This window comes from Charadrius vociferus, unplaced genomic scaffold, assembly GCF_000708025.1.
Source record: "Charadrius vociferus isolate BGI_N301 unplaced genomic scaffold, ASM70802v2 scaffold110, whole genome shotgun sequence".
Classification (NCBI taxonomy): domain Eukaryota; kingdom Metazoa; phylum Chordata; class Aves; order Charadriiformes; family Charadriidae; genus Charadrius; species Charadrius vociferus.
The window spans coordinates 437,620-463,648 of record NW_009646761.1 but is presented as its reverse complement, the minus strand read 5'-3'; the positions used below and the strand labels follow the sequence as shown (position 1 = coordinate 463,648).

Here is a 26,029-nt window from a genome sequence, read left to right as displayed (position 1 = left end):
AAAACAGATCTGTTCATTTTTATTTTCAAAATACCAAAGCAGTAAAATCATGTAATTGAGTAATCACTTGCCAAATTTCCTTTTTTTAATCTAATCCATTTTGAGTTACATCAGAGCCAAAATGCAAATTAAACTGGTAAGGTTCCAAGATTCTTCCCCCCCCTTTAAAAAAACACAATTTAAGGTACTCATAAGTAAGGAAATTTTAAAAACCATTTGTTTTGTATGCTGTAAACTTTGGAAAACAAGTTTCAGCCTGAAGTAAATTTTCATAGGTAATAGGTTAAATAGAAGTCTTATGTAAATGTTGATCTCTTCTTAACAACTCCAATGTTCATTTGATAAAATTTGATTTGAAAATAATGCCATTGTTTTAAAAGAAGCTCAAAGGGTCAGAAACTAGGCAAAAAAAGTATCCACTCTAACAAGGCACATGTACAGTCTTCCAGCTCTAACTACTGTATCAAAAAAAGGAGAGATTCCTGAGATCGCTCATTTGCAGTCTCCGTTAATCAAATTTTTTTTTTTTGGGGGGGGAAGGGGGTTGTTGTTGCAGCAGCATTAAAAGCTAAACTCACTCGCCAGCCTGGGCAAACCCGTCAGCACTCGACCACGAGGTAAGACAGATCCTCGCCGTACCTACCACAGCCTCACCGAGTCACAAATCTCAGCCAATTAACAAACCCATAGATAAAAGTGGCCTTCTGGAGCGCCCGCTGCGGGAAACCTTTGCTCTTTGGGTTGTAGTTGGTCAGACTACGTCTCTCCCTACCCACGGGCAGATGGTGTGAGAAGCCGTGTTGGCCTCGTGGGTTGCCTTCTACCACAGTGCTGCTGTCTCTTGAAAAAAAACCAACCCCAAAACTGGCACCCACTCAAGCCATGGCCATTTTCACGGCACTTGTCTTTTCTCCCCTCAAAACTCCTTCCTCAAGCTGGGGTCTGCTCACAGCGCCTCCCGGCCCCTTTTGTAAGGCTGTAAAGGCACAACCAACCCTGTTAATTTTAAAACACTTTAAAGCAGTTAAACAGTTTTCCTTTTGCTGGAAAAAAAACCAACCCTGACACTGCTTTTGAAATAAAGCTGTTAAGGGAAGGGTCAGGCCAATTCTTAGCATGCAAAATGCCACAGAAGACGTCAAGGAGAGAGAGAGATGGAGGAGTTACAAGGCTGATGGCTTGCAAAAAGCCTGGCTGACCTTGCAGCTGCCCTTCTAAAAGGGATCTCACCCCTCTTCAATGTGCCTGTTGTACCCCATCCCCAGCAGTGCCACCAATACTCATCAAATTCCGATGACCTGGTTCGGTGAGCTAAAACCACTGAGAACTAATTTGTTTTTCCTTCTGCTGCTGCTAAGGGCTGAGTTTTCTACCAGTTTAACTCCTCAACTCCATCTCACTTAGACTGCCAGGTGACAGGCAGTGTCAGTTCAAGGGAAGCAAGAGCAGCGTGCAGCCAGGGGAAAGGGGACACTTTTTTTGGCAGCTAGCTGCGATGTCAAACCAGACCCCCAGGTCTCTGATGGCTAAGGAGACTAAAGACATGGTAGAGAGGGCAAAGGAGAGACAGGAAAAGCGTGAAATCAAACCAGACCAAGGATAAAGAGAATACGCATACTAGATGCAAAGCAGGGGCTGGACTGCGAGTGCTGATCGTGGGAACAGATGGAGAGATAGAGAGAGAAATGACACCCATTACACTCAAAGTCATACGTGTGAGAGAGGGGGAGAGGGGAGGGCAGAGACAGCGTGCGGTGGGAGAGATGGAATTCGCAAGACAGGAAGAAGACTTGCAGAAAATAATGGTTTAAGAAAACCCGGAATCAGAACTTACTGTTCCTCGAAAAATCACAGTCTAATTCTATCAGTGTGGTTAGAAAAGCAGGATCCTTTGAAAAACAGCTTAATATTTTCTCTTTTAATGTTTGACATCTGCAAGGATCACCTGCTCTTTGCATGTTGCACAGTCACACAAAAAGTTAAATGGTACAGCGCAACATCGGCTTTGGCCAGCCAAATAAACATCTATTGTATCAACACTGTGCATAACATTGCACAGATTAAACTAGCGCCAAATCAAACAAAATATTCTTCCAGTTCTGTAGAGGATCAAGATGCAAACAAAAAGATTTTGATACTTCCATGGCTCTCCATTGGCACAGGAACCAGAAAGGAATATTCATTAGCTCTGACTATAAATGTTTGTCTTGTGTGGGAGGTCTTCGTATAGTAATATGTATTAGAAACTTGATATTTTTCCAATCAAGCCTTTCCACTTCCATTTACATATATTTAATTGTAAATATTCATTTTCCTACCTGAAGCACTTTAAATAAATGTACAATAAACACATTCTACACAGAAGGGAAGAGAATAACTTAGGGGACTTGTGACCAGTCCTAGAAGTGCTCCAGCCTCCACACGGCTGGTCGGGAGCAATGCAAGACGATCCCTCCTCACAGCTTGTGGGGGGTCTCGTAGACCGAGCTGGTGATCTCACCCTCATTTCTCCTGAACCGGGATCCTCCCCCCACAACCAATAAATCATAATTGACGCAAACTGGCATTTGTGCCAGCAGAAAAGGTGACGGCTGGCAAAGAGATGCCCTCTCACACACAGAAATGGATTTTTTCAGAGCACAACCAACTTCAGTTTGCAAGTTGAGTCAATATACACTTATCTTTTCCGAGCACCGAAACACGCAGGCAACAGAATTATACTCCAACTGCAGCTTTATTTAAAACAGAACCACGTAATGCATAGAAACTCTCAAATGAGATGTCATTTGACCTCAACTAAACAGTGCTGGTCTCCATGGTCAGCAGTGGCAGCTCTGCCTTTGCAGCGGCCAGGCGGCTGGGGGCCTGGAGCCAGCGCAGCTCTCCCCGAGAATTCCCTGGGTACGCGGCAGCTTTCAGCAGGCACAAACCCTCACCACTCACACACCGGGGCTACGGGCACACCTACCCAAGGAGCGCTTCTGTCCACTGCTGTCACCTAATGCGCAGCTGACGTAGGGTGCATTGCGAGTTCCTCAGATGTACGCTAAAGCCCCAGTTTGCAACAGAAAACTTTCCTTTTTTTTTTGTGTGTGTGTGTGTGTGTGTGTGTGTGTGTGTGTAATGGAAAGCACACTTTAGAAAAAGAGGAAGTTTTCCAGTCAGGATGCACTGATCGAAGACAACTGAAAGAAGGCTGGAAGCTATTCTTTCAAGTGGAGGTTATGAAACCAAATTGATAAAATGGGTAACTGTGTGAATAAACATGAAAAAAGCAAGATCTTATCAGCTGGTCCCACAGAAGATGTAAGTTAGGAAGAAGACAGAGGGTTTCCCATACTCAAACCACTCTTCGGGCATGATCCAGAGGCAGTAAGCTTCAAGCTAGAGTACAGGTAAGTACAAAGCTTTGTAAATTAGTCATACGTGAAGACTTTCCCCAAAGATATCCTGTACCGAATTAACCGACATCTTGAACATTACTGCAGTCATATTGACCTACTGCTACAGTACACATTAATGACTGAATAACATGAAATTGGTGAGTGTCGATTGTGAAAGATGCTAATAGACCTGGGCAGAAATGCACGTCCTTTGTACCACTTACCATGAGAAAGTGATACTTAATTACTACAGTTACATTAATAGCAAAATTAAAGTTTTATTTGCAAATTGTTGGATTCAAAGCCAAACTGAGAGAGGACAATGTTACTGTTGTTTTATGGGGCAATCTGGAAAACATTAAGAGATGACATCTTATGCTTCATCTTTACATTCATGTCAACTATGACTTAATTTTATGAATTGTTGTAGGGTACATTCATAAGGTGAAATTAAGATACCATTTACTTTAATACTGACCGATTGAAGTCAGAGGGACTACAGAAGTAAGAAAATACTTCTGGAGAATAAAACAAATAAAGCACCTCCTCTGAAAGTCACACAGAGGTTTTTCTGCATAGATTAAAACTTTTATCATGACAGATCATAAACTGTAAAGTAGTTTTTGTGTCTATCAGAAAATTCTCTTTTACCTGTGAATTCCATGTCTTATACATGAGGACAGATAGAACTCTTCTACTGCATTATTGGAGACTTATCAAAAACAGGATGCTTTTTTCTTGAGGAGATGAAAAGTACAGAGATAAGCAGGGAAATAAAGACTGACGTTTTAACCAATAATATTTTTGTGTGGTTATCAGAGGAATGTAATAATTAATCTTTTAATCATTCTGAAGATTGTGTGAAATCATAATATCTCATCTTTTCCAGCCTCAACCTGCCATTCTTGATCTGAATTACAAACAATAAGAAAGGAGATGATTTAATGAGCAACTTTGTCATGTTGCCATTTTGCCTTAGTCAAAGGCAAATGTCTAGTTTTGCCTCTAAACTGAAATGGAATAGACTTACGTTTCAACTATGCTCACAACTGAGGCAAACATGAATATAAAAGTTAGGGCTATTTTAAAGCTAGAACGCCAGTGTCCTCACATTTTGATAGCGACATAATTAAATACAGGCTGTTAAGAAGAGACGTTCATTTACTAGAAAATAAAATACACGTTGTGGAGAAACACACGTGTAAGAAAAGTCATCCAAAATTTGACAAATACTAAACTAAATCCAAAAAGAAAGATTTCAGTCACAATGGCAATAGGTACGTTCTAATTATGAATGAAAAAAATGTCAGCATGATTTAATCACACTCAATAAATAGGCACTTCAATAAAGTATATATTTACACTGGCTTTCTGAATGCTAGGGCATCACAAAGTAGTATGGCTTTATTACAATGGATGGAAGATGGCAACTACTTAGAACCCAGTGCCAACATGGATTATAACAAATCCAGTGAGTATTTTGTTTTTCAATTATTCATAGAAAATTTAATCCTGATTAAGTATCCTTGGGCAGGAATTCATGGGTAGTTGATGACTGAAACCAACATTTATTTGAAATGCTTCTGTTAATTTAATCTGTGTATATGGCTTAATTATGATTGAATCCTCAATGTAACAGAAATGAATTATATCAGGATTAAAATTCTAGTACCACATCACCCATTCCATTTTCTTTGCCTTTTTTTTTTTTTTTCTCCTCTTTAAAAGATGCAAGCCTGCTGTTTTAATTACCTTTATGTTCCTATGTCTTCTAAGCCTCAAATACTGTTTAGACCTTCATTACTGGAAGAAATTTTTAGTCACTTTTTTTTTTTTTAAAAAAAAGCAGATATAAACCCTATTTTCACTCCCATTAAAAATTTAACCAGTATGAACATTAGTTGCAAAAAAGGCTTTTCTTTTACGCCAATAATAAAGGAAAGTTTCTCTGTCAGTTGTGAACATTTTGCATGTGTTTTCTAGAGGATTCTCCCCCTCTTTTGTTTCCCCCTCTTTTATACTTATAAAATGCATTTTCTCTAAAGCATGAAAATAAAAGAACTTGTACTCATCGTTACGCATCACACCAATTTCACAACTGGCCTATTTCAGACTTGTTTGAGCTTGTAGATGTTTTAAGAACTGCATTTTATAAGACCTTCAAACCTAGTATTGATATAAAGTAAGGACTTTTTTTTGTGTCGGTGCGTGGAGAGAAAAGCTTCATTGTACTTTTCCATGATACAGCTCAGCACCACGTGCTACACATAAATAATATTTATAAAATTATGCAAATTATGGATTTTTCCACTCCGCAATACTTTTTAACATATTAATCTAGGGACTTTGTCAGACCAAAGGCCTCTGAAGTGCTCTGATATTATCACTCAGTTTTCCAGTGAAACCAATGTGTAACACACCTGTGACAAAAATACCTTTATATTTAAGTCATTATTGCACATTTATTACATAACGTATTCTTCCTAAACATCTCAGAAGTGATGTCGATTTTTATGTCCAGAGGATACTGTTAGTGGCAATGTCACTGATGACAGCGAAGATACTTCCCAATATAGACTATGAGATAGAAAAAGTCTGTAGAGGATAACCATGGAGATGCACTGACAGAGGATAACACCTATAGTAATAATCTAGAGACAAAAAAAAAAAAAAAAAGAGAAAAGGAAAAAGTGAAAAAAAAAAACCAAGCAAAAACCAACCCACAATAAACTTCTATAAGCATACTGTGTAAGTGCTTGAGGTTTAACTTTAAACCTTTTAATACTGCTGCTGTTACAAAAGATTTGAACTTGAATCTCAAGTCCAGGATTCAAACTCTCACACCTGGGTGTTTTTAAATCAGTAGATAGCCCTGGGCAAGTCACAGAACCCTTCTGGCAGTCTCTGTTCTGGGGAATTTCAGACTTGCAATTCACCACCCATGCAGTTTCACAAGCAGGGGTGATGTTTAGATATTCTATTCTTACAACAAACAGAGTGGGGAAAAAAAAAAAAGCCTGGAAACACTTTGCACTAGCACAATCATGGAGCTGTGAGGATAGCGATTTATCAGTCTCACTTAGCCAGACCTCTTTTCAGTGCAAGTCTCTTCATCTGTAAAAGAAGTGTAAGGCAGTATTTCTCAAATGCATAAAGGTAACTACTGTTTCTGAGAAAGCAAAAGTCTATGTTTATGTACAGAGAGTCTTTCAAAATACATGATAAATAAAATATATTTATTTCTTAAATAACTATGGTATTTATTGATCATGCTTTTCTTTATTGTACTGAACTACATTTAAAGAAGGAAACACAGCTAAATTATCATAATGTAGGAACTGCAGCTGCACACAATGGTTAAACTTGCACAAATGCAAGAGCAGAGCAACAGTACTCTCCCTTTAGTATGCTCGAAATCTCAAAATATTGCACAAATTTCTTTTACTGATCCTACCTCTAGAGATTACCTTCCTGTCCTGATGTTGTTTTCATCAAGCAACAACAAAAAAGTCTCTTCATTAGTAGCTCTAGAGGAGTCGTCTTTTCTCCCCAGGTTGTGGTTTGTTTTTTGGTTTTTTTTTTTGGGTTTTTTTTTTTTTTTTTTTTTAAAATCAAACATATTATTTAATTTACGATATATTTTTAGTGGAACCTTTTTCTTTCTCTTACATAGCCTCTACACAAATAAAAGCTCAATTTCTGAAAATATTTGCGTAGAAATGCACAGATGGTTATAATCACAAAGAAAAGCAGCAAACTTCCCTGGAATGAGGTAGTCAATCACCTGAGAATAGTAGTGCACTTTATCTGAACATGGCAGGCTCCACACACTAGTTCTCTACTTCCCAATATGTTTAAGCAACCAAGAAATCCCATGAGTCCACCTTTGTTTTTAACTGTTTAGAGCTTACACACCAAACTACCTATTTGGAAAGATTTTTTTTTTAATCTAAATACAGTTCAGCTACAGGTTCCCTGACCTATTTAGCCACATAAAGTTTTTAAAGGATGAAGACTAAAAAGCAAATAACAACAAAAAAAAATCCACTGATTTATCTTCTACTAGCTTTGTTAAAAGAATCCCCAAGGTGTTTTTAATTAAAAAACAAACAAGCAAACAATAAAACAGAACACCCCCTCCGCATTTTCCTTTGACTTAACAATCTCCCCCTCTCCCTCCCTTAACCAAGGGATGATTACCCTTAGATGATTCAAACCCTGTATGCCTTTGTAAAATATGACTCACATTAGCATCAATGAGAGCTGTGTGACTAAGACTTTTCAAGTTGCTTTGGGGTCATAAGATTAACAGCCTAAGAGCATGAGTTTGCTAACAAACACTGAACATGAAGAACAACTACTATTCAAATTCCATCTCTTTTATCTTGCCTGTACATACCTTTTCTCTTTGATATTCTCTGAATATTACAGCAATGGTTGCAAGACATGGGTGGCACAAAAACCAGAGAATGCAGGCCTAAAAGAGAATATAAGTTATAAAATGACTACATGCCAGCTTAGAAGAAAGAGATGACAGTTAGAGGAACTGCATTTACATTTTTGTCTATTTTATGAACCCATTGTTTAATTTTCAATCAACAGAACGAAAACCACACAATGAAAGGTGGGATTTCTTTTTTAAAAAAGCTCTATACTCCTTGTCAAATTAAAATGACTCCTCAGAGCATGATGACAGGGTGCAATTTAATCAAATCAGACAGTTAAACATTAACTTCCCTATGGAGGAAAAGAGTTTAGTGCTTCAGTCAACTGCATGCCACGATTATATTTACAGCAGAAGGGATCAGTTTCCTTGATGTAACCCATACTTTGGCAAAGGTGATATAGAACTCCCTTTTCAACGTGCTTCTTTCCACTGTAATGATCTGGTAAAGACCAGCAGCCAGTGACAAAGCAAGGCAAACTCTGAGGCCAATAAGCAATCCGCTTGCTAAACCATGGTGTGAATGGTAGCTGTGGTGATTTGTATCTTCAAATTGCTCCCAAATTAATAAAAAGCTCTGGAAAAGAACACAAACAGCAAAGTACATTTAGAGTAAACAAGGTTACACTAAACCTCAGTTAATCTTCCCATCACAGATTACATTATCCACACAACTGGCCATGCTCCACTCTGCTGGTTGGAGACTGCCATGTTACCCAAAAAAACCCCTAGCCTGAACTGCTTTTTGACACTACCTACTACTGCAAGTGCAACTGGCAGGAACAGAGTCTCACTTCTTGTGTTCTTTAACTTTTAGAAAGTTTTACAAGTTAAAGTTTCCTCTAATTTGGACAGAAGGAATGTGGCACCTTAGCATAAGATCCAAAATAATCATCTAGTTAAACAGTCAGCCTACTAAGCTGGAAGCCCACTGAAATGATTCCACAGAGCTACAGGGAGGTGTCTCCTTCCACTTGGGATCCACAACCTGTAAAGCTTGTTTCAAAGGCAGGCGACTACGCCTTTTCTTTCAAAATCCTAACAGGATTCACTTTTCTTTTCAAAGATGGGGAAGTAAGAGGGTGGTGCTGCTGCCCCTTTTATACAATAGCCTAAAGGCTCAAGCATTCACCCAGGTTGAACTTGGATCTCCCACAATTCCCTTCTTTGCCTAAAGGATATCCAACTCACATCTCCCACCTCCTTGGAGAGTGCCCCAACTGCCAGGCTATAGGCTGTTCTTGGGTGGGCCACTCTCCACCCCTTCTATTGAAGCTGTGCCATTGTGGAGAAAAGAATTCAACATCAGCTAGGTCAGAAACTGCAAGCGAGCCTGACTCTGCAAGCAACTGGCTCAGAAACCTCCTAGGGTCTAGGAAACGGAGCATCACAGGTTCCAAATGCCATTCCAACATCTGGACAAGTGCTCTAGCCAACAGATAATTACATGAAAGATAGCAATCCTCCTTAACTCTCAGCACTGTATTCATTTGCTGCAGAATCCAATTTTGTAGGAGCACTGGGAGAAAGAATATTGATAGATTCTCTAAGGAAAAACAGACTAAGAAATGCCTAGTTTCTGGATCTGAGTTGGGTAGAAGGCAGGTGCCTACTTGTTGCATAAAAAATGGGTCTTGCTGAAGAATACCTTTTTAAGACTTTGGGAATCTTAACGTTAATAAATTAGAATACCCGTAAAGTTTAGACTCTCCCAGCATCATGTAGCAGCTGAATGGCATTTTAAGAACTTAATATACAGTGGAATCCAGTCCACCTACTGTGCACTTAGGTTTCAGGTGCCTAATGAAGCAGGCTTTCTGAAGAAAGGTAGGCAAATTTGATTTATATGAGTGAGGTAGCTCTGAAGGCCTTCAGAAGCAGACATTGTATGCCTCAATTTAGAAATCTAAACTAGTCAGATTCCTTTCTGAACACATTCAAAGGCTCTCTCACTACACTAACTACATAAAGACAAAAAGGTTACTGACATTAACTTAAAAAAAAAAAAAGTGTAATCCACCTGTGCCTTCCAAAGCTGGGTGTCCTTGAGTCTCATCAGTTGAGACAGGATCATTTTCACTTAGAATATCCTCAGAGAGTACTCTCATGCTTTTCCCCTCCCTTATCTAGGCCATGACACAGCAAGCACGACTGCTGTCATTTCAGTTGCTCCTCAACTACCTGGACGGAAAATGGAAGGATGGGAGAGGGGCAGACGTGAAGCATGCATGTCTTGAACATCACCGATTACTAGCAAACAATCTGACCAACAGGCTTCAAAAGTTCCCACCACAACACACTATTTCCGAGTAACTCCAAGCAAACACCTTCAAATGATCAAATTACTTAACTGAGAGTTCTGTCAAGGAGTAAGACTGAAATAAGACTAAATGGCTCCTGAAACCCTGAGATACAGCACAGTGTTTGGTAAAGTTGTGTCTATAGCGCTAGTTTTGGTATGAAATTGATGAATTCCTATCACAGAAGTTATTTCAGTACAGGTAGAACATGCTCAGGCAACAAACAAGGGCTCTACCAGTTACAGAATCACTGCAGTCTTGTACAGAGCATTTGCCCTTGCGATATTTACACTTGGGAGTAGCCCAAGTATTTAACTTCCCTGGACTGGACATGCACTATCTGAGAAAATAAAAAAACCAGCCACCTCCTGTGTATAGAATCTTCCTGATCTAAAGCATGCATCTGGGGAGAAGGCTGATGAAGAGGGAACTGTGATACTGTTTTTCGAAGAAACTTTAGGTAGACCCCAAGGATAGCTTAAATTTAAAGAACAGAGTTCATGAGGGTTTGGATTTTCCTTAACCTACACCAACAGTAACAGCAATGAAGGAAAGTCACTTTCATGAGAAGATGACAAAGATCTAGAGTAAAGGAATCATGAGAACAAAGTCCAAATCCTCATGGGAAAATAGTGTCTGACAGCAGGGTATGCTCTGGACTAGCCCTTTAAAGAGTATAAACAATGCAGGAATCAGTTGATCAAAGACTGTATGTAGTGACAGCAATGCAAGATCAGAGAAGTCCAGCTTCCTTCAGTTTCATTAGATTATTCCAGAATAAGTAGAAGGCCGAGGCATTAGAGGCACAAATGGAACCATCAGTGCAACACACGGGAAGCTGAGACAAGTTGAACTTGTGTCGTTACTCTTACTATGAGCTGGGGCTGTTCTCACTTACCAGAGAAAAGCAGGATCCTATAAAAGAGAAATCTATGCTGTGGAGTGTTTCTAGGTTACAATGGATTAGGCAGTCTGTTCTCAGTGAAGGAAGAGAGCTTTCATAGACAACCATGATTTTGAAGTCAAGATCTTTTTGGCTGGCTGTGCCAGAAATTAAGGTAAATAAGCCCTGAGGTTCCTTACTTTGACCACAGAAGGCACATATCAGCTCACCTAGCTGCAATATCAGGAACGAGCTGAAAAAACACCCAGACACCAATCTGCTGAAATGGATATCACTGTTTTCTGTTGGCTGTGAGCAGAACTATGAGCTCTAAGAAGAAATTGGGGGGAAATTCTAATTGTTATTGAGAACAGCAGCTCTGCTTAGGCTGTAGACAAAAGAACTGAATGAGCTAGGTAGCTGAAGAGCCGACTCGTGGTAGCTATGTTCAACATTAAAGTCACAACTGTTTCTTCCTAAAGTAAAGGAGAATGACCATCTCCTTTTTTACATAATACGCTGCTCAAAATGCCTGACTTCACCTGCACATACTTCTGATCTATCTTGGTTCACAGTGGACATCAACCACTGTCCAGTACCGATCTTCCTCTTCAAATGTTACAAGAATGTTTGCCACGGACCTCATCCTGATGTTCCAGATATACAAGTTGAACCTCCACATCCATACAATGAAGAACCAGACACTCTTTTTTTCACATGATGAAACCATTATAGTAGAACCCCTCCTCCCCTGCGCTTTGCCGACACTGACTTTATGGCAAGCCAAGATAACATATCAATCTCCAGTAAAGGCAGATTCTCATGGGACAGATCATCTCTGAGAGGCAAGGGGAAGAAAAAGGGAAATTAAAAGTAGCAGTAAGGCAAAGTGGATTAACTAGTGCTTCTAACCATATCTAGTACTTGGATATCTGATGTCATGTAATGCCAGTACAGTAAAAAATGGTTTAGATCTAAGGTCAAAGGTAGAGCTCATTCTGAGCACACCTTTGGGGTGTACCTAAGAACCTCTGTGAAGCATGATGTCTAATGCAGTAAGACTATGTCATTTTGGTCAGGTTCAAAGTGATGAACTATCTTTCTATAATCATTGCCTCCATTCTGATCAGCCCTGAAAGCTCAAACTGCTCAGGTCTATGTGATGCGAAAGGCCTGACATCAATAAAGTTTTGAACAAGGTTTGTGTGTCAGCTGCAGAGAGTGGAATCTTTAATGAATAGAGCAGCCTGGGAATCTTTTGTTCTGAGGCTGAAATAAAGAACAAGTTAAGGCAAAGGGAGATGCTGAATGGCAGACTTGTCCCTCCTTTGAGATGCTACCTCTTTGCAGCCGCAAAGACCACAAGAGATTTGCTGACTACGAGGCTGTGTCCACCCTACACTGATGGTAACCTGTAAATACAGCCTGGGAAATTGCTGGTGTTTCTGAAAGAACAAAAAGAATCCATAGCATCAGTACAAAGAGGAGAAAAAACCCTGAAAATTTGCTGAGTAATCTGAACTTGTAGCAGGCAAACAAGGTTAGATAGTTTGCCAGTCAAACCTGTAGCTCAGTTGAAGAATAACATGTTTTCCCAGGATGTCCACTTGTTTGACTTCCCTGAAGATGAGACGAGGACAGGTAGTGTAGAACGTCAATAAAACTAACATGGTTCAATCTTTAGCTGCTGCGTTAGGGCAATGCATGTGATTTCCAGCACCCTTCACAGCAAGTCCTCAGAACATCTCTGATTATCCATGTAAGCCTGTCCAACCTCTGCCATGGGAGGAAGTTGGCTCTCCCATAAGAATCTCTGGGAAAGAACAGGACAGAAAGGAGGTTACTCTAGGTTTTTAATCATTAAAAATGCTCATTGACTGCCCTATTACTGTAGGTCCAACACCCACATCAATCTAGACAGACCAGTGAACAACAGACTAATCCAGAGAATTAAGAACCTTTGATAGAGATGATGCAGTCTGGATCCTGCTCCCCCGAGCTGGGGAGCCACAGTCTGTATTAATGAGAAGAAATCTGGCAGAAGGTGTATTTTGTATGTACTCAACCATGAGATGGAAAACATCCTCTCCAGAAGGGGCAAGGACACTTGGTGTCAGGGAACATTCGCTGCAGACAGTAGACCCTGAGACAGGGATGCAAAACCACCCAGGCAATAACAGACTCTGATATCCATATTCTGTTCCTACAAGACTCTTGCCAAACCTGACATTTGCAACGGTACCAGGAGGAGAGATGTGGTACAACTGTGCCTTTGTTGCGACAAGTAAGATGCCAACTGTACCAATGCTCCAGAGGTGCTCAAAGAGCCAACACAAATGTGTAATGGACCAGTACTGGGGAAAGCAGCATCTATGTATGATACCTGCCCTAATTTTTACCACAAGTAACAAATGAAAAAAGATGAAGCTGATGATACTGCGTGTCCTTTCTATGTGTAGTTAAAAGGAAACAACAACAAACTTTCCAGTCTCAAGTGACAGAGCACTAACACACCCAAATGTATGTGCAAGTAGAGAAGCATGAATAAAATTAAATACTTTAGAAGTCTTCTTTACTACCAGCATGTAAAAATTCTGGTCCTAGATGGGCGTCAAAGTAAGGTGGAATGAACCTGTCCTTAAGTTTCAACAGTCCCATTGACCTTAATAGCCTTTGGTTTATATTCTTAATTAGCAAGAAATGTCAGCTCCCAGCTACTCTTAATGTTTTAGCAGTCCACTTACTTAGTTTGGAAGCAACACTAATTACAGATACTACTCAAATGACACAAAATTTTCACTATAATCTCTTTCTCATTACTGTCTCCAGTTTCTCCCTGCTCTTCTCTTTCTCAATGACGTTCAGATTCTTTTGTCTTTATGTTGTGATTTTAAAAAATTTGTTTACAAAAGGCACCACTGGGGTTGGATGATCTCCATTACAGTTTACTTTTAAGTTACAGGTTTACTTGACTTTCTAATTTATACTAATGGAAAATATTTGAATGAAACTACGTGTCAGACTATTTGTATATTTGCAAGACCAATCCTGCACATGAACCTTTCCAGAATTTCCTTATATTGATTGAAAAGACCATAAGACATCCTATTTGAGTGGTTCTAAAAGGAGGACACCAAGGATTTCAATTTTTTGGATGACAAAGAATTTCTCACAGTAGTTTTTCTTCATCTTTCCCCGCATGCTGTGTGTTGTCAGCCCCCACAATGTAGTTCACAACCCCTCAGTTGTACTGATTACAACTATTTATAGGTCCACATTGTAAATTAGATCAGTAAAATGACTGTGCTGAAGTCACTCCCCCCCCACCTTTTTTTTTTTTTTTCAGTCTAGATCATTCCACTCATCTGGTTTACAGTATAATGCTACAAACAATTGGCCCAACCATGAGTTTGGAAAACTGTGGGAACTTCTTAAGTGGTTTTACTGCTGAACAAAAACATACTGTGGAGCTACACCTTAAATTGTTGAAGTAAAGAGAAGGTGTTGTTACCTATTAGACATACTGGGTGCACATTATGCTGCGGGTTTTGGTTTTTTTTTTTTTTCCAGTCTTGATACTCCCTCCCTCATAAAATATTGAAATTAGTTGGTTCACAGTTCTGTCATACTTAATAGCAGCTGTATATTTCAGTATAAGAATGAATATAAAATACAAACCTGTGTAACAACAACTACTACAGCAATGCCAGTAGATGTTGGAGTGGAATCCCACTGAAGAGGTCTGCCTTGAGATTTCTTCATTCTGCCTATCGTCCAGCCCATACACAGACTCAACAATAAATACAGCATTTGTATCTGTGAGACTATGTCACACACTATTGAAAACAGAAGAAAAAGAAATAGAGTCACAACAAAAATAGTTTTTTCTAAAGCAAAGAGAAATGTTCTATATACCCACAAATGAAGGATGGACATTTACACCTCTGTATCACCATTAGTCACAATTTTCATGATAGTTTGCCTTGCTGCAGTTGCTTTGCTGTTTTGGCTAGTTTCCAGTGACCAAACAGATCACTATCAGCTTTCCTCTAGTTATGCTGCAGTTCTGCAACAACACAGGCACAGCACCACATCCTTCCAAATCCCACTCTTGTGTCAAAGAAGTCTGGGCTCAGGAGTCCATCTGCATAGACTTACGAATGCTAAAGTACTAAAATCATATGTATGTTAATCAGACTTCAAATATGAAACACGATGAAATGAATTCCTTTCTTTGCTATGAAAAACTTTTGTTCAAAAATCAGGTAGTTGCATTGTACTTTAATTTAATTGCGTTTTGTCTTAAGGATGCAGTAGCTTGCAACAGAAAGCACAAATATTTAGGACAAATTCCACTCTCAGATACTTAAAGGGGAAAGTATAATTAATAACCCTAACACAAGCTTCATTTGGAGCAACAGCTTGCTTGTATTTCATTTTATTAAATGCAAAACTACCTTTGCCTCATTTGGCTATGTCTATTTTTTTCTGTTTGGGAACAATTAACACATACTCCATAAAGTTACATTTTTAATCAGCGTCTCAAACCTGTGTTTGAAGCTGTATCTAAATAAAGAAAACTTTAAGCTAGAATATATTACAGCCTTTACTTGTTAGCCTCATTGAAGTACTACTGATTGTAGAAAGAGCTGAAGATTTCTTTCTGGGTGATTGTTAGCTTTAGACATAAGTTTCTGACTGAAATTTATAAAGCAATTTTTAAGTTGGTGTTCAGACTTGAGAGTAAACTAGCTCATTTTACTGGCGTAGCAGAAATGTACAAGAAAAACTGATTCTTTTATTATGTAAATTGCAAATTCGGTTCAGAAACTGGAGATCAGGCACTACACACAATAATGCTCTCTTTTTCACTTGATTAATATTTTAGTTCAATTAAATTTGTTACGTAAGTGTAATTTTCACTTACACTATCAGATACAAGAAAAGTACTTCTATGTCACAAAAGCAAACTTCTATTTTGATACAACTAGACTGTATTATAAAAGAGAAATGTTGATCCACATTTACTAAAAATATTGGCACAGAAAATGTTGTCACTGTACAGAGATTAATATGCACACAAGGGAAGTGTGTCAAATGAAGACCAGCTACAATACTTACCTGACACTCAATAATATTAGCAAAATATGTATATAAAACAGACTTCAAAATGTTATTCCTGGGATGTATTTGGTATTCTTGCAGTTTATATGCTTAAATGCTTCTTAGTATATTCAGATACCTTTGCTGTTTAAGAAATGTTAAGAGCTTTTAGTAAATACAAAACTGCTTGTTCTTTAATAAAATGAACTGGTACTTATTTATTTTGGGCAAAATGATCTTGACATTATTTTACAATGCTAGTTATGGAGACATAGCACTTGCTAGAAAAAATTGTTACATGAACCCAAGGCATGCCAAACCAGCACCACAAATCCAAGCTAGAGAAATGACTGATGTTCTAGAGAGCATTTTATTTTCCATCACTCCTTAAGATAACCCACACTATAAGTTATAGCTAGACATCATCTCTCAATTACATCTCCGATATAGATATTGCTCTGCTTCAGTGTGGGAACAATTCAACTGGGTTCCCAGACAAAATGGCCTAAGACAACAATTCAGTATCGGCTTTAATCTTTGACATCTCATATACCTTCCCAAAAAGTAAGAAGGTTGAGAGAAATTTCTAACATTACAATAATCCCACAACATCCAGGGTCAGTGTAAAGTCACATGCTACTGAGCTGATACCATATTTGGCTGATTTCATCACAAATCAGCTTTTTGGCTGTTCAACAGGCATAGTAATATTCTTTGACTTGTCAAATTTCAATCTTACCAAAAGTTAAAAGATCATTATTTGTGATGCTTTTGAGTGCCAGCATTATTTGTGTGATTTATGTGGTTAACTTAGGCGATAAACTATATTGAGAGTCAGGTCTTTATACACAGTAAAGACTAAATGACGATAGGAAAAGAATAATTCCTTGGGATAGTATCTGAACAGGTTTCTAGAAAGAAATTCTGGCCCCACTCCAGTCAAAAGAAATTTTACCATTTATTTTTAACTCAGATTTATGTTCTGATATAGGTAAAATGGTAGCACCTTCCATCTTCAAACTATATTACTTGCTATCAGTGGTTGTTCAGAATTGTAATTGACACTGAAGCTTTCCAGTTTTCTATTATTTGTGCTCTTTTACTGTTTTGGGAACGACAAACCTTAAAAACAGTAGGAAAGGAAAAAAATTCTTAAATTCAGTTATTGACTCAAAAATATTATTTTATTCTTATAACCATTGCTTCAAGCAAATAAGAGTGGGCTCTTCACTACAATACATACACAGAAAATCTAATATGCAGCTACTCTCTCTGAAGTTCTGGCTGGGTAGGAGTTATGACTATCTCCATATTCCTTATTTAATTTCACTTCAGGAGACGAGAGGGAAAGTTTAATAATACAGTGGCTGGAGAGGCTGCAAGAAGCTGCTAACTCAAATGGTTAAAACAAGAAAGAGGCAATTACTGTGGTGCCAAGTGCCATCAAGAGGCTGCTAATTCCAACTGCAAGCTTCTAAAAACTGGGAAGGGAAATATTTTTCTATATAGGCTGTTACTCTCCAATGATATCTCACTGCCATAGTACTACTTTCTTGAGGTGCTTTAAGCCAATGAAAAGGCAATATATTTGCTTAGAAAGAACCCCCCAATGCTTCAAATGTAAACTACAGAAAAAAACCCAACAACAATGTTTAACCCTGAAGAACCCAGCTGGAATAAATTATCGCATTTTGGGAAAGGATGGTCTAGGAATTCAGTTCCAGTGAGAACTCAGAATATCTATTCAGAATGGAGAAAAATGCTTTGTTAACATAAATTCTTTACATAAGCATTTTTTGCATCTCTCTAATCGTATCACTTATGCTGTAAAACACTTAACTGTTTCATTATAACCAATGTTAAATTGCTAGTGAAATGATGCACTCCATAAAATGAGATTAAGTTTCCTAAAAAAGCTTTGCTCCTCCAAATCATACAAACTCTGCAAAACTCTTCAATGTATTGAAACATTTACTCATGTGACAGACATGTATTTAAGAGTTTGTAGGAAGTAATCTTCAGACAAGAAAATCCTTTAAAAAATCCTAAACAATATCACAATTGTATAACTTCAAATACAGTTATTGTAAACATCCAGAATAAAACCTGTTTTTCAGAAGAGCGACTTTTAGTATTTTATATTAAAAAAAAATCCAATTACATGGTCCAAGATCATAATACAGTCCCAACAAGAGCATTCGCTAATGCATTATACAGATTAATGCGTAGGAATATGTAAGAAACATTAGACAAGCATACTCACATTCTGCCAGACTTCCCATAAAAGGTGCTCCTATTCCATCTTTAGAATAACTGATAAAGGAATAAAAAGATGATACTTATAAGTAATTGAGTCTTAAATGTGTCTTCTCTCTTAAAAGTACATTTAGGCAATGATGTAGTTCAAAAAGTCAGTCCTATGTATCGTCACAATCACACCAGGAAATATCACGTACTGATCTTTACAACACAACGTTCTTCAAGTCTTAAGACTGAAAGCAAAAATAAGCAAAGATACCTTGAGAAATGCAGGTAGTTGGCAAAAGCTGAACCAGCCTGCAACAGTAATGCAATTGTCAACACCTTTAATACAGTATGCATAGGTCCACGCTTCTTAATTGTTTGCCATAGGGACTGTGCATATATGCAAGCAGTTACAAAGTATGCTAGGACAAGCAGGAAAAAGAACTCATGTAATCCTGTGAAAAAAAAAACCAAAAATACAGCTTAGTTTTTATAAAGAAACATTGCTACTAGCAGTAAACAACTAAAACAAAATATATTTTTTATGTAGTGACTGGGAAATACTTAGTAACTGTCACCCAAAAGTGATAGTACAGATGCAATGAGTAAATCTTAGCCTATTTTATCCAAGAAAGTCAGAGTTTTTTTCATACAGCTGGTTATTACAAAGTATTTTTTTATTCAACAATACTTTTTCTGAGTGTAGGAGAGATTCTGTTCAAATACAAAAAGCTTTGTAGCAATTACTGAAATAGTATGAAGTGGCATACAGTTTCTTGATAAGCAAAAAATAATTGTAGCCCATTTGATCAATCAGAAACATATTCATTAAAGGACTCATTTTTAGCTTTTTTTTTTTTCTTCCGTTTTTAAAGGCACAATCTGAGATGACAGAGACCCAGAAATAGGTCCTGTTGAAACTATTTCACCACTGGGTGTCACTGTTCCCCCACATAAAGGAGTTAGTCCAAGAAGCACAGTTGACCAAGACAGAAAACTTTTAGATAAAGAAAAATAGCACAGAAAACAATAATAAGTTCATAGAGTGGATTTTTTTTGCACCAATCTGAAAAAATGCCCAAAGTTTTTGATATTATTTACAAACACGAAGTCCTCTAACTTTCAGTCTGGCACTAGTCTGGTAAAATGCTTCCCTAAAGACCTGGATCCTGGAAATGTTCTCTATTGTCTGGAAACTTTGGAACCCATCATATGAGCACCCAAAGGGTCAAAGCCAGTAAGGTATAAGCAAAAATGGGTAAACAGATGTTTCTCACAGAAAACTTATGTTTTCCTTTTCCAACCTTCCTTGAAACAAAGTGGTGCCCACAGAATCATATTCTGAACAATGTCTTTCTTCCAGCAGGAAAACAACTCTGTTAAAAACTTCCAACGAGCTCCACCCAGAGATTAAAAACAGAGCAATTATACACATTTCAATATCTAAGTTGAAAAACGTTAGAACTGGATGAGTTTTGAATAGTTGCTTGTACTATAACTTCTATGGCTAAAATTAATCGTTTCGGACATATATACAATGAAATGTGAGACAAGGAGCATAAGGTAATAAAGGCTCATAAAACAAAAGTTTCAGGGCCCCTCTGCTTCCCTTGTATACCTATACAAAACCCTGATTTATGAATGACAAAAAATGCATTTTAGATCAAATCTCTCATTCTTTCTTTCACTCTTTATCTTTCTACTTCAAAAGACATCCACTTTAGTTGGCAAGGATTCTGTAGGTAAGTTATTTCTTACCATGATGAATGGGTACACATGGAAAACTCGCATTAGGAAAATGAACTAGCTTTTAATAAACACTAAACATTTAGGATAGAAAGTTTCTTCCAAAGACAGATTGTGGATGATTGGCTTGAGACCAAAAGGACTGAAGAGAAAGTTGCACTGAAATATAACTACAAAACCCAGGGTAACTTTCAACTTGTCATTTTTAAGTTTCCCGTAACTTAATTTTTCTTTTTTAACTTTCACGTAACCTAGAGTTGACAGAGAAAATAAAACATATGCACCTTAATTTGAAATACCTAACTTGAAAGATCTTCAAAATGCTGTCTACCTGGTCAGATACCCCTGGAAAACCTAGATTCCAGTGGTACCATGTCTTAACTAAAAAACCCCTACCATAGAAAATGATAAGAGATTACTTGGCAGGGATCAGAAGCCAGGCCTCCTCTCAAGGCAAACATCTTAATCACAAGGTTACAGTTTGAAGTTCTTTCCTATACCGAGTTCTTTCCTATACTCTCCTTATAGTCCATTTAATTTTGAGATCTCCTATGTCAGGCCACAACTTTAGTAACTAAAATGAAGGATGACCTAACCAGAACCATGTGTAACTATGTAGTTTTTAGTCGCCTCAATGAAAGAGCCAAGGAATGAAGCTGGATCTTCTCTCTGATACCCTGATGTTCTAAGCTGCATGGCTCTACCGAAAAATTACAAACATTATTCCCCAAAGATACTTTAAATTAAAAAAAAAAAAAGAGAGCAAGATATGAAATCATCCTCAGTTCTTTCAAAGTAGACACAGGCATGTAACTTCATGATTCATGGCAGTGATACAGGTTTTAATTCTGAATAACCAGAGGTGCTCCTGTGCAACTGCGGAAGACGTGGCACACACAGCTTATGCTGTTAGATCTAAATCTAACAGATTTACACACCTCCTTACTCAGCAGGCAAGCTGTTCAGAGTTCTGCTTCCAAGTGCTCAAAGTCTTCCTACAAAACTAATATAGAGCTGAGATGCCTCTCTAGGAGGTCTGTACACCACTTTCAAGGGCCACATGGTGTCTTATAGTTGCTTTGCCCCTTGATTTAGCAAAAGAATACTACTACTGCTTTTTGAGAGTAAGTAAATTAACCTAGAATTCACTTCTGGATACAAAATTCACCAAATAAAAACTGCCAACTAAGTTTGTAGACTAAGAAGCACGGCTAAGAAGTTAAACAGACAGGTAAGTCAATTTATAAGCCATGAAAAACAGATGATTAACAGTGCTACTTTCTTACACATTCTGCTACATGTTTCAGTGAATATTTCCTTCCCTTCAAAAAGGGAGCTGCCCTTGTTCCCTTTATAACTCCTTGAGAGCAAGAATGACATCAGGGCATATTATTCTGAGCATAGCTATTAGGCTCATTCAGGGAATGTAGGTTAAATCTGTATATGAAGGCAGATTAAGCCTATTGGGCTCTTTCCTTACAACAGGCATAGGTTAGTGACATATTGATGAGGCCTCACAGAGCAGTGAAGCTCAACACTGTAATGAAGCACACATTACATTGGTTTAGATTGTCCAAAGCATACAATTTTATATAGGCATTTCTTTAGCTGCTGTCTTGAATCACTTCTAGAAGTTTTTCTTTGCACGTCTAAAGATTTAAAATTGCGTTACTTTAATAAAATAAAATCAGGACTGACAAGTATCTAATCTGTGGCCTGTGACTAAGATACTTAGAAAGACCTTAACATTAAACTGAAATTGTACAGGCAACATGTTTTATCATGCATGTACTTGTGTTGCACAGAATCAAAATTTTCACAGCTACGGAACTGCATAAATTCATTAAAATCAGGGATTAAAGTCACATTCAAGTGGAAGCTTACAATTTCAACGTGGGAAAAATGCCTATCAGCAAAGATGTTAACACTAACTTTACTTGTGCATCTATACTTCCAGTTAGGCAAGTTTTGGAAAGTCAGTCTAAAGAAAGGGAAGGATTTTTCTGTAATGCCAGAAAATGAATTAAAGTTTACCCTCCATGAAAAAGTAGAATACAAAATATAAGAAACTCTGCTATCTATTCCCCGAACTTTTCCAAGCAAAGCAAATACTGGTTTGTTTGGGTGATCAGATCCTTAACTTACAAATCTAATTTTAAGAAAAAAAATCTTACCAGATTCCCCTGCGCTAAAGTGATCTAATGGATTCCCTTCTGCATCTGGGTTTAGTAAGACCATTTCAAACTGAATATCCTCGGATTCAGAATAATTCTCCTCGCAGGTAAACTTGTCTACATAAAACACATACCATGTTTCCGGATAAGGAACCTGTGAGACTGTCAGATTTTGCTCTGTGTGGTTCACAGTCACTTTGGAAGAAAACAGACAAGCAAAAAACCAAGTAAGTACTTGATTAGTTTGTTTTTAGATAACTCATCTTTGAATTAAGATAAAATTTAAATCTACAACATCATATACAGGTTATAAACTACATACAGTACAAAGCAGTCTTTGATTTGAAAGCTAGCCATAACACCACAGACCAGACTTCCAACTTCATCTTTTGTTTCAAATAGGTGCAGGCAAGGGTTGGTGAGGATATGTAGTGCATTCTATCTCTCAGCTTCTGGGTTTGCTGTGAGGGCTCCCTTCTGCCAGAAGCCAGTAACTGAAAACCATGTCTCGCATGCTTAGCACATTTCCATCCTCTAGTACAGTACTGATAGGACTAGCTATTCTATATTCTAGCTATATTAGCCAACAGATACTTCTGCAGTATGAAAAATACCTTTGTGAAATTTATCCCACTCTGTTTTCAAAGATATTTAGAGCACCAAACAGTAACAGCCACACGTAAGCTCAGTAAACAACATGCTTTAAAGGTACAACTTAGCATATTATTACAGCATCTTGCCCAAACCATAATAAACTGAATTTCAATTGACAGCTACTGGCTTAGACCATTGTCCAATAAAATTGCATATTTCAAATCAGATTACATTTAAAACCAACTACGTAAGAGACTGATTTTTCATCTGCTCACTGATCTTACCACTGTTTTTCCTAAAAGCATTGGTTAACCAAGCACAATCTCCCCAAAATAAAAATTTGCTGTGGCTCTGTATGTTCGGTGAAACTGCGAGAATTCTAAATACGGTTACACTGATTACTGAACTCGAGCGCTAATCAGCTCAACCATAAACAAAAGCCATCTCTGGAGAAGAAATAACAATATAATGACTGGACTGTAGATTAATATACCTTAATAGTTCAAGACGACAATGGTTAAGGATGAGAAAAGAGAAAAATTTCATTAAAAAAAATAATCTACAAAACATTTTGGTTTTTTTTTTATGCAAAGGCCTTTCTAAATGAAAAAGCTGCAAACATACATACAAAACAATCCTTAGCAAACTCATTATATAAATTTTGTACACAAAATTTAGAACTGATTTCTAACTTGAAGCCTACCTGTGAAAAAGATTGATATAATTTTAATAAACTTGTTTCTACTTTCTACCTCAATAAGTTATTTTATCTGTTCTTTGAAGGCATGAGCTGATCAACATTAGGATCCATGCAAAAAACATATTATGTGTTTCTTTGCAGCAATTGTCATGAAGTACAAATTACGACAACACATTAACCAGAACACAAAAGTGTTCCAACACAGGCAATTTGTTTTGTGTAGCTATGGCAAGCATGTATTCCACCCTAGAACGGAAGATATGTTATCAATCAAATACACAAAGTGAGACAGCTCCCTTCAAAAATACCAGGATTTTTTAAAAACACAGATCTAGGATTTCATCCAGTGCTTAATCAAACAAAAAGCAAACTGCAGCTGGCAGGGGCAGCTTTACTTTCTACCTCGACTCTCAACTGAGTTCTGCCATGTTATTTGCACAGCTCACAGGAAATGAAGTAAGATAAAATAGAGATGTAATTGATTTTGCCCAAGATCAGCAAACAGATCCAACTCATTCTGAGGACATAGGATTCCTAAACACAGTAGAAAACAGTGAGTACACTGCTGGGACAGACAGGAGTGATGGACCAACTGCTAGTCATTTCAGCAGCACGTCATGTTCAGCTCAGATCAAGTGTAAGGGAACTACATCCCTAGAAGGGACATCTGTTTAAGACTTCATTATGACAATGTTCTCAGAGATCAAGTTGTTACTCTAGGGATTCTGTCCACACAGAGGAAATGTATTTAAAAAAGAAGCTGTATTCACTTAAGATATATTTGAATGAAGTTTCTAACACTAACTTAATTTCTTAAAGGAGAATTTATGCTTTAAGTAGGTTTTGTAATATTACGATCAATAAATGGTGCAAAACCTATTATTTCAGTATGTTTGTCTTCCAGTTACATAATGAAATATTTCAGTGTTTTACTGTTCCTGTTCTTTTAAATTTAGATGGATACTCAAGTTATGCTTTATCCTGATTAACTCATCTTCGACACTGTACTAAAAATATTCTAACGTGTTTTGTACATCAAAGTGTGACAGGTTTGTGCTATCATGAAAATATTTTATATTTTTGTTTTCTTGTGTTTGAAAAATGTCATTTCTGTGGAATTGGAGAACAAGAGTCTCTTGACAAATGAGAAGTGTTCCTCCATAAACAAGACAACAAGTTAACCTGTATATTTTGTACTGGTATAATTATCAGCTCAAATATTAAAAACTTTTGAACGGGAGATTCAGTGATGAATACCAAATTACAAAATTAAAGGGTGAAAGAACATTAAATGATAATGGAGCCAAGTTATAAAGTAAGGCAGCATAACCCAGATTAATTTTTGCAGATGACCTTACAGACCAGCAGGGCAGAGGGGAAGCTAATGATTATGAGGTTGTAAAAGAAAAAAAGAGCACAGAAAAATGGTTTTAAGATACAAAATTATGCTTTTACTGTGTACTTGGGCTACATACTCCCACCTTACAATCATTCACTTCAGAAGTTCAGAGGTAACTGCAGCAGGCTGCATCAGTTTGCCTCTAGTTTTGGGTTTGTTTTTTTTTTCATTTCACTGCAGTAAAAGTCACAATTCAAACTGTACATTTGACTGTCTCAAACTTTTACATTCTCTAAATTTTTCAGTTTTGTCTTGCTATGACATTCTTTGTAAATACTTTCACATACTCAACATGATCTTTTTTTATGGAAAAGTTTGAGATAAAAAGAAAATAAAAGAAGACTTTTACTCCAAGCAGAGTTAAAGAAAATCTCTGTACTGAATAAGTAAATGAAGACTTCAGCCAAACGTGTATCCTCTCTGAGTTGTGTACAAGTGAAAGCATGAGACTAGAACTAGTCATAAAGTTTGGCTGTTTGCATTAAAGTAATTATTTGTCAAGGATTGTACATTTTCCATCAGTATACTAAATCATAGCTCTCAAAGTCTTCTGAAGTGATGCAAACAAAGCAATTACATTTCCTTGTAATCATTTTTAATTACAGAAGGCCGAAGTCCTTCTTTTACTTAAGTTGATGCAAAGTCCAAATTCACTGAAATAAATATTCTAAATACACAGATAACTCACAGGGTTCTAAATACACATATAACTTAATTTGTAAAGAAAAAAAAGTAGTAACTCACTTGTCAGCTGAGCTTTAGAGAACGTCTCTGTACAGCTGTGATCTTGGATACTGTTCTGCAGCTTCTGCCATTCCTGTGCTTGAAACAGGTGAAGTCTAGCTTCTTTTGTCACAGCTACTGCTACATTCTTGATTCTGACACACAGAACAGCATGGTCACCTTGATATTTAAAAAATAAAATCAACTACTCTGCCTTGATGTCAGTTATGAACAAAAAGCTAGTGTGGCATAGATTTTTGATAAGTAGCAGTACTAAAGCTTCACTTTATTTCTTAAACTTTTACCACTACCTTCCATAAAGGTCTTTACACTCTT

The 26,029-nt window shown here is 37.4% G+C and overlaps 1 protein-coding gene across 1 annotated transcript in view; it reads right to left on the bottom strand.

Moving 5' to 3' along the window:
* Positions 1–5,788: 5,788 nt before the first annotated feature.
* GPR180 (G protein-coupled receptor 180) overlaps positions 5,789–26,029 on the bottom strand; it is a 21,722-nt gene continuing 1,481 nt past the window's right edge. The window contains exons 2-9 of the mRNA XM_009891905.1: positions 25,715–25,898; positions 22,278–22,472; positions 18,632–18,812; positions 18,377–18,426; positions 14,689–14,846; positions 8,213–8,404; positions 7,783–7,860; positions 5,789–6,034 (exon numbers count right to left, since the gene is read on the bottom strand). Coding sequence (XP_009890207.1) covers positions 5,876–6,034; positions 7,783–7,860; positions 8,213–8,404; positions 14,689–14,846; positions 18,377–18,426; positions 18,632–18,812; positions 22,278–22,472; positions 25,715–25,898 — 1,197 coding nt within the window. The 3' untranslated portion in view covers positions 5,789–5,875. The remainder of the gene's footprint in view (positions 6,035–7,782; positions 7,861–8,212; positions 8,405–14,688; positions 14,847–18,376; positions 18,427–18,631; positions 18,813–22,277; positions 22,473–25,714; positions 25,899–26,029) is intronic.